Below are 9,269 nucleotides of genomic sequence, written 5' to 3' on the forward strand. Positions count from 1 at the left end.
GGATAAACCCCTGGATTCGGCTTAGTTAACTTATCTATTTTAAAAAAATACAACTGAAATCTTCAAACTTTGAGATCGCTTAATGTCCACCTTTTTTCTCATAGTGCCCTGACTCCTTGTTGAAAAGACTTTAAAAAGTATTCAGCATAGCATAATATTTTGAAGCATAATATTTATTTTGGGTGGATGCACTTATATGCTATTATTTTGTTAGTAAATCACACAATTGCCAAGCAGTAATCGTTAACAGCAAACGGGATGGCAGCAGGGAAAATGAAACGCTTAGAGTTCATTGAGAAATAAAGTTATACTTTTTTGACTCAATAATTCATTTTATGCGAAAGAGCATCGCAGAGAAACTCCAAAGCTCTTTATGAAGCTCCTCTGTTTGCTTCAATTTATGATGCTCACTCAGTTCACTAGCAGCGAAACCTTGGGAGCCAGGCACCCGATCGCAATGCGATGCAATGAAGCGGACTGCTCCAAAGACGAGCAAATTTAATAATACGCCTTATCTGGAATGCATGTTGCACTTTCTGAACCCTTTCCTCGGATGAGGAAATAGGTGCCTCATCCGCGCAAGAATTGTTCAGCACCACACCGTTGGCCCTTCCGACGCGAGGACATTGTTTGCCTGGCAAGAGTTGCCCCTCGCTGGCAACGAGCAACTATTACCGAAATGAGATAAATTCGTGCGCTGCAAAATAGTTTCCTTTTCCGCGAAATCAGTTTAGTTGCAAAGCGCCAGTTCGCTGCGTCAACATATCGTGTGGCGTTGTCGGCAACGATCCTCGGCCCTCGGAGAACGAAGCTGGCGCTGCCGAGGAGGGACCGCTACATATTCACCATTAACGCCAACGAGCTCCGATGGGTGTGTCGTAAGGTCGCCGGGCCACCGACCGAAAGGGTCGGAAATTGTTTGCCGGAAGTGGCGCAACTTTGACGCACGACAAACAACAAAGAGCGTAACGCGTCGGAACAATGCTCGTTGGCCACGCTCGCCTACGATTCAGGGTGGCGAAATTTACGCGTCCGCCGTGGCGCTTCGCATCGCAATGAGACGAGATAAAATATCACTTCAAATTGAACGGCGTTACCCTTATTTTCTCGCAGCAGCTTAATGGATGGCTTGAAGGACATGCCCTCACCCGGAGATCCGGTCCGTTTTCAGGGTTGACTGCTAGTCCTGCTGCTGGGCTGGCATCGTTCTTCCCCGGAATTCCGGTTTCACTAGTCACTTCCCAGTCAACCAGGAAGTGGTGCTTCTTCTAGCCAGAGCAGCGAATCGATAAGCCAGGAGAAAGGGTTTAGGGTTCACGGAGCAGAGAATCGAGCCTGCCGAGTGGCGCAGAGGAAAGGGCGAAAGATTTACGGAAAAGTGGATTTATTTTGAGATCGCTTTTAAAATTTATTTGCAACGCCGCCGTGCCTTTTTCCCTTATTTAAGAGCAGACGCTTTGCCCTTTTCGAGCGCACGATTCATGTTTTGTTTTAAATAAATCCACACCACGGTTGACATGAAACGGATCCGCCCGGTACCTCGCCCGGTTTCGTCGTTGAGCGTAACAGCATCATCAACGGGACGACGTCGGCCACGTCGGACCAGAGCACAGGGCAGATAAGTGAAACCTTTCTTTCCGGGTTTGTTTTGGACCCCAACCGCCAACAAATGGTGGTAATTCTTCGCCGGAATCGGAACTGACTCCTTCCTGGTTCGAAAACCGCCCGGCACGGGACGACGATGTTCTCGGTCTGACTGCTGGCAGTTGAGGCGGAGTTTCCGGGTGAAATATGCTATCATTTTGCATTGCCATTAGGAGGGCAAATTTGAAACGAACTTTCCTTCACGATGCGGACAGTAATGGAAACATTTGAATGAAAAAACGGAGCGGCGAATGAATTAGAGAATCGTTTGCTTACATTTTTTGTCGTACTAGACTTGTGATGTTCTACGTTTCGTTTCCAACACTTCATTTCATTCGTCCTGACAAGCAAATTTAGCGTGGACATGTGCCATACATACTTTAGTCTATCATAAATATCTGAAGATCATATTTGAAGTGGAAATCTTCTTAAAAGATCTTCTTGAGAATGGAACTCTTGAGCAGAGTTTCAATAAAGATTTATTTCAAAAGATCATTCAAGATCAAGGTTCATTGCCACGGAGACGCATAGTTTGTTGGACCGGAATTCGCTTGGTCTAGAGAAAAGGAGCAACAATTGACTGACCCTTGAGGAATGACAATTTGTGACTAAAATTGAGTCTTGATGTGTTTCGATTATCCTCCTTAAAAATACCTGAATCACTAAGCTATCTTTCGAAAACTCTAATTAAAACAATACTTTGGAATCTATTACTGAGCTTGTCGATTAGGTCTAATGTGAACCAAATTATAAGAAACCAAAAGTATTATCTATTTCTTTTCAACTTTGGATTCATCCGGAAGCATGTTTAATCGAGAGGGCCGTCTAGGCGAATTAGGGAAGTTTCAATATAATCGATTTATCGAAAATAAATCGCTTTACACCACGTGGATGCAACGCGAGAAGAACGCGTACATCGGCATCTGTTCCGACGAATCCGACAAATTATTGCTCAGCATAACCCAAAACGGCATCCTTCAACCAAACGGCACTCCAAACCGTAGTCGGAAAAGGAAAAACGATTGGTTGCTATCATCAAACTTCGATTGTTTTCCAATGCCCAAGACCGTGCCGAGGAAGTTTTCTTCCAAAGTTTCATCCCCCGACAAGCTGTCGGTGTCGGGTTGGTTTAGTAAAACCGTGGATTCGCATCCCTCGCATCATTATGCGACATGCCAGCCCGCCAGCCAGCCAGCCAGCTAGTCAGGAGCACTACCGTTCGGTTTCGGAAACGAAGATCCTGGAACCGGAACATCCGATCGCATCGCTTCGCTTTTCATTCAAATTCAGTAAATAAACTGCACATAGCCTGCCACGCAGAAGGAAGAACTATTCCATGTTTCCATGTTTTTCCAGCCAGCTGCAGTTCGTGAGCCGGAGTCGTGGCAAGACAGGAAGCTTCGCCGACAAGAGTTCGTCTATCCGCAAATCGAAGCCTACCCAAGCGTGGCGCTCCGTTTTCACGCCGTCACCGTGCGGATGGGGGAAAGAAAATTTGCCCAGCCGAACGGAAAATTTATTCAGTTTCCATCCTGCGAGCGGCGAGAAAATGGGTAGAAAAATAAAATCCACCCCGGCCCGGCCGGATAGCACCGATGCCGTTTCGGTTGAAGTCGATGCAAAATCCTAATAGAATTTGCGTTTGGTCGATCGATGGGAACGAGGGGCGCAATTCCGGGAAGCGGTTTTGCGTCGAACTTCATATCGAATTATCCGCCATTACATGGTTCGTGGCGTAGCTGAGCTGAGGTGGCCGCTCTGGGCAGGACTGTTTGGCGAACCCTTTTTCGCGTGAGCACAGCATTCGGCATAAACGCTCGTTCGGCGTTATTGTTTTGCCGGCCACATCTGAATTCGACTGTTTGCCTCGGCTGCGCCTGAAACGCGTCGTCGTAGGCGCGTCCTCATTGCGTAAAGTCTACATTCGCCTTCGAATATTCGCCCTACACCGCGCGGATCGTGAATTATTCAATTTTTGGAATTCCTTCAAACAACGCGTTGTTTGGGATGTGCTGTAATTTGACCATGGACCGTAACATGTGGGTAAACATTCGCATCACTTAAGGGATTGCTGCTGGCTTTCTGGATCCCGAAAACTCGACTGGCATGGGAACAAAATTCGCTTCTTGGATTCGGAGCTCGGGCTGTAATACATATACCTGATATCGATATTTTACACGAGGAGTCTGTCGATTTAGTGTCACTAAGACTTTAATAAAAGTGTCACGAATTAGTGCACGCTGTGCGGCTCTAGGTCCAGGGAACATCTTGCTCGCTTGCTGTTCGGTGCAGATTACACCCCCACAGGCGTCCGTTCTCCGTTTTTTCAAACCATTAACTGACTGTTGGCTCCCGTTCAACCGCAGTCCTGGCGTTAATATTGAGAACCGGGTGCCTAGTTCGAGGGGATCCCCGTTACCCGTAATGGAAAGCCGAGATACGTAGGCCCACACCACTCCACTCGACGCGATGCCGGGTAATGTATGGACTTCCCTCGATACCCTCGATGATCCGTTTGAGCCGGTGGGTGTTGTGAAGCTGATAACTCGCTTCGTCGAAGATTCAGCTACTAAATCCGGTGAAACAGTTTGGCGTGTCAGTAACGGACCCGATCGCCCTGCGGCATCCTAGCCAGGGTTTGCTTAACTCTGAAACCAGCCACCGGTGGGTCACGGCGGATGGCGACCAGAGAATTAGGACCTACCGGGTTCCGTTTCGGATCGGCGCGCATACCGGTGACCCGAAACGTGAACCTCATCGTGCCGCCCTCTCCGGGCCGTTAAGTTTGCGATGCTTTTGATTCGGACTTGGGGAGGCTTAGAAGAAGGATTAGGGTACATTGCGTTCCCGTCCTTTGCGACCGGTCTGGTTGTGATTCTACCGAGACCGAGATCGTTCGTCGGATTCCTGTCTGTGGCAAGGGCTGTGGAAATGCAAATTATTGTAAAGCGATGCCTGGCGGCGTTTCAGTGTGTCCACAGTTTTGATGAGAGCCTGCGCGTTAGCTTGATTGTTAACAGTACGTTACTGTATCCTCATTAACTCCATTGTCTCAGGTTGCAACGTCCGGAGCAATGTGCTGCCACGTTCCTCAACAGAGGAGAACATGAGACAACCTTGTGCAAAACTTTCGAGAACCCGGCGAAAAGCTCAACAGAAACGATTTCAATATGCGGACGATATTTATGATCAGACTATTACCACATTTTATCGATGCTCACCCAATTGAATTTCGCTCCTAGCGTGTGGTTGCTCCTTGCGCCACGCTGACGGGGACACAGGGCATCAAAATTGATTATTTAACCACACCATCGTTGACAATCGCTGGAAAAAGAACGGCCTCCTCGCAGCAGCTGCCAGTTTTATGTGCCCCGATCAGCGATGCAGCGGTGATCCGAATTTATTCTCCGCTTCTAGCCCCAAAAAACATGGCCACGTGGCGCAACCGAAATTCGGGCTCCATTTAAGTAGCTCGTAATCTCATCATAATTTAGAATTATCCATAAATTCCACTCCCCAAAGTGGCCCATTGGCAGCAGAAGGTCCGTGTGAAGGTCCGCGATGGAAACGATCGTTATGAACGGTACTTTTCTTCAATTTATGCTCCAATATCCCGAGAAGCTTTAGTTCAGCCGGCTGGACCCTACATCTTAAAACTGTCTGGAGTTTCGATTTGAAGCCCCAAATGTTATCAGTAGAGAAACCCTCCACTGGGGCGGGCGAAGGTTTGTTTTTGTTGTTCACCTTATAATTGCTTTTCAGATTACTCAGATAAGTTGGCAGAGTAATTGGAGAGGGTTTTTACAATAATTTGCCAAATGGAAGTTTTATCTGGACCAGCAATCGGAGCCGCCTCGAGCATCAAAGGAAGTTCCTTCAAAGGCTTTCCGGAGCGATAACGAATCCATTCCGGTTCGATGTTTGCGCCGGTACTTGGTGCTTGGCACTTGAAAATTAAAAAGTCGTCCCGAGATGCTCAAAGAAACGAGCCACTCAAATGCGAGTGAAGTTTCGTTTCGATAACAACTCAATGGAGAAGCCTGGTGACGCACGTGGGGCATGGTGAGCGATGGTGAGGCTTGAAGCCACGGCAAACAAAGCGTGACGTACATGAGCATGGCATATGTTAACCTACCGATTGATACCCGAGCGAGTGACGTTATGCAAAGTGTTGGGATATTTTTACCGAGCGTTTTATCAAAAATCGTTTGAAGTATACAATGATAATACTTTTGCGTATCGGCAGACACGCAAAATATTTGTGACCGAATGTGGATGTTGGTAGACATGCTTATCCACACAAATTATTTTTTAACTTTGCTGTAATCGTTTCCATCGCCCATTCATGCCGGGCTTATGAATTCATATTCATTATTTTATGGCATGTCAAAATAATTGAACATCCCCATTGAACGTTGAAGGGAAATGTTTCGAACTATGTTTTTCCGCCTGCCCAGGAAGCCTGGGCTTCAAAAATGTTTCTCCCGTCTCCAGTGTAGGAGTTTGAAGCCCCGGTGCTTGTTTTACCCAACGAAACAGTCTTGGCCGGAACAACAAATGCCAACTGGCAGGAGGAGGTTTGGCACGGTCCTCGGTCGTCGGTTGCCAATTAAAACGGACTCACAAACACCGTGAATCGTGTGTCTGTATCAAACACAAACAAAAGACTGTTCGTGGAATGGCCGTGGTTCTTTTTTTTCCAAACAGTTTACCAGCCAAGGATTGTACGGATTGCCGCCCTTTTGTGCAGCACTCCCATTTACCGGGTAATGTTGGTTTTGCAAATTAGAAGCCAAAAAGCACGGCAGAACTCTCGTGTGGCATGCTGCAGAGCAGATGATAATCATTGGGTTTTATGCTGTTTTTCGGTTGCTTTTTTTTTAATGTGGATCGAATGAGAGACGGCCGTCAGCTTCACGGAAGGAATAGTTTACAAATCGTTAATGAACTGTTTCGTTTGCTTAACGTTTTGTTCCAACCCCAAAGGTAAAAATCTGGGCTTGTGTGGCTTTCATTGCGTTGGGTTTTTTTCGTTGCGATAGTTTATTGTACTTTGCATCAACATTTTGCTAGTTTCTCTCGATTCTGGAAGCTTTATTATTTGTAGCCGGCTGAATAGTTAATGCTTTGCTTTCCGAAGAAAAATCAATAAAACCCTCGGGATAACCGGGAAGCGGCTGACTTTCGAGCTCACGTACTCTGCTGAGCTATGTGAGCAGACTTTGCACAGTCCTTGCGTGCGTCAGAGCAATGCGAGAGGTTCCGTGATCTACGGTCGTTGGCGGCGTTGGTCAGACTTTGACCTGAAAGGCGTGTACGGTCTAGGGTCCGGTCGAAGGACCACACGAACACACAAAGAGTGGCCAAATTCTAGACGGGAAGATGGGTGCCAAAAGGCACCCTAAACCCGAACCGCAACGACGCCCAGCATACTGTCACATTTCATCCAACGATTTTATCACCGTAATTAGATGGCCAAACAGGGTTCGCACCGGTCCGAGGCTTTCGTTGTGTCTTTTGGCTCCCCACGGGGCATTAATAGGGCAAGATTGTGGGCCCCATTCGTGCTGGCCACTGTGCTGCCGGTTCCCCAAAGGGGGCCAGCTTAGATATTCCAATTTAATTTCGCTTGTTCCGCAACGCAAACAAGGTACACGGGTACAACAACACCACCGAACTGAATCCCACTAACCTCCGTCGGCATTTTTCCGTACAGCCTCGGCAACCGCTAATAATCATCAATTATCATCATCATTATCATCAACAGCGTCATCGCCTCAGGCGGCAGACGGAGACGGCGGCGGTGACGGTGCTCGGTTGCGCGTGGAAGCAGCACAATTAGTAGACAATAAAATCCACGACAAACTGCAACATCCGGTGCGAGAAGACGGCTCGCTCCTTGGGGCGCCAGCGGAACCCGTACGCCGGAAGAGGCAAGACCGCGGTGCCAATGCAGCGACTGGGGCACGCTGGCAGGAGGTGGACGAAGCGATGCTGCCGAGGATAACGGAGGACGTCTTGCTGGTGAGCAACCTGACCGAGGAGCGGCTGCGCGAGGAGAACGAACTGCTGGAGCACCTTAATCGGTAGGTAATCGTTGTGTAAGCCTTCGCCTGTAGAAGCTGTAGAAAATCCTACAATTTTTTAGTTGACGTTGACCTGAATGTGATAAAACAGTGCCAGATACAACCCGTCACCAAAGTTTGCGCTCCTTAAACAAATTACCAAAAGCGATCAACAAGTGTCCAGACAGAGAAAAGCTTTGGAGCATCATCGATTCAGTAATGACTTCAGTTCCTTAATTTAAAACATTCATGAACCTGGCGATCGTGCATATCGTGATGACATTGAAAATAAATGCTCTAGCAATTGTTTCGCTCTTTCGAGTAAATAATTCTCCCCTAGTTCGTGTGATGGTCTTGGATTCTATTTGTCTGCGGTCAAAACGTGTGTTTTGCTCTATGCTTTTGCATTAACCACAATGAATCCATAATTCGGAAATTTAAATACCCGAAAAGTTGATCTTTGAGAACACATAAGGCGGTGTGTGAAAGTGTTAACTTTCAGGTGCCATAATTCAGATTCAGAAAAATGATCGATATCGGCTCGTCAAGTAAATCGGTAAAAATAATCTAAAAGAGCTGTTAATGGAACGAACGAATTCAGTCCGAATATCCCATTTCCAGTCAACCCGTATGACGTGTGAACATAATTTTTATGCTCGATTGCGTACTGCATTTACATCTAATGTGGTTTATCCCAAGTACCGTTCCTTCCTGTTGGTGGGTCATTGATTTCGTTTCATTTTGCCCCGTGTGCCATGGAAATCATATCTGCATCGCTCTCCTCTATGGCGTTTTAATAACGGTTACAGCACTGTGTACAGTATCGCACTGGTAGCTTTCAATGTAAACCAGCTGGCGCATAAGAAACAGCAAATAAAATATTTTCTGCAGCACGCGCAAACATTGGTAGAATTTCCAAATGACGGAAAGTGTTTCCCCGAGCACTAGAACTGCATCTCGCATCACTCGGCATCCCCACAGAATAATTAACGCGCGGGATCAAATTACGCAGGCTTCGCAGCGAGTTCCTAGCATGGTGCCTGGGCCCGACACCAACCACGTGCGGTTACCGTGGTCCATGAAAATAATCCAGCTTTCGAGCACCTCTCTCTCGTGTGCCACAAGAAGCGTAAATCATTTATTAGATAGACACAAGTTCCCTGCCAGCAGCAAGAACACGGTACATCAACGAGTGGTACAGCCTGGGCTGGATGCGGGCTGGGCGAACCGAATATGGTCCCGCTCACCTGCACCGTAGATCTGATTATGGCGGCGAAAATCGCATTCCGGTGCGCTTGTTCTCGCGGTACAGAGGTTTTCCACCTTTCCACAGGTCCTCACCGTGGCGCCCCGGATTCTTTTTCCACCTCGAGACACCCTAACGAGAGACTATCGTTTGAATGGACTGAACGATGGAGTTTCTGTAAATTCAATTACGGTTCCCCTTTTTGGACGGGGCATGTTTTTACAGCCTCGGCGCAACACTTTCCCGCTCGACCGGGGAATGATCCGCTCGTGACAGCTTCACCATAATCACGTGCTAATGATAATGCGCTGGGA

The 9,269-nt window shown here is 47.4% G+C and overlaps 1 protein-coding gene across 1 annotated transcript in view; it reads left to right on the forward strand.

Moving 5' to 3' along the window:
• The first annotated feature begins 5,329 nt into the window (after positions 1-5,329).
• The window catches only part of LOC131215518 (fibrillin-1), a 29,151-nt gene continuing 25,211 nt past the window's right edge, over positions 5,330-9,269 (forward strand). The window contains exons 1-2 of the mRNA XM_058209908.1: positions 5,330-5,369; positions 7,361-7,730. Of these exons, the coding sequence (XP_058065891.1) occupies positions 5,330-5,369; positions 7,361-7,730 (410 nt within the window). The remainder of the gene's footprint in view (positions 5,370-7,360; positions 7,731-9,269) is intronic.

This window comes from Anopheles bellator, chromosome 1 (genome assembly GCF_943735745.2).
Source record: "Anopheles bellator chromosome 1, idAnoBellAS_SP24_06.2, whole genome shotgun sequence".
NCBI classification, from domain to species: Eukaryota; Metazoa; Arthropoda; class Insecta; order Diptera; family Culicidae; genus Anopheles; species Anopheles bellator.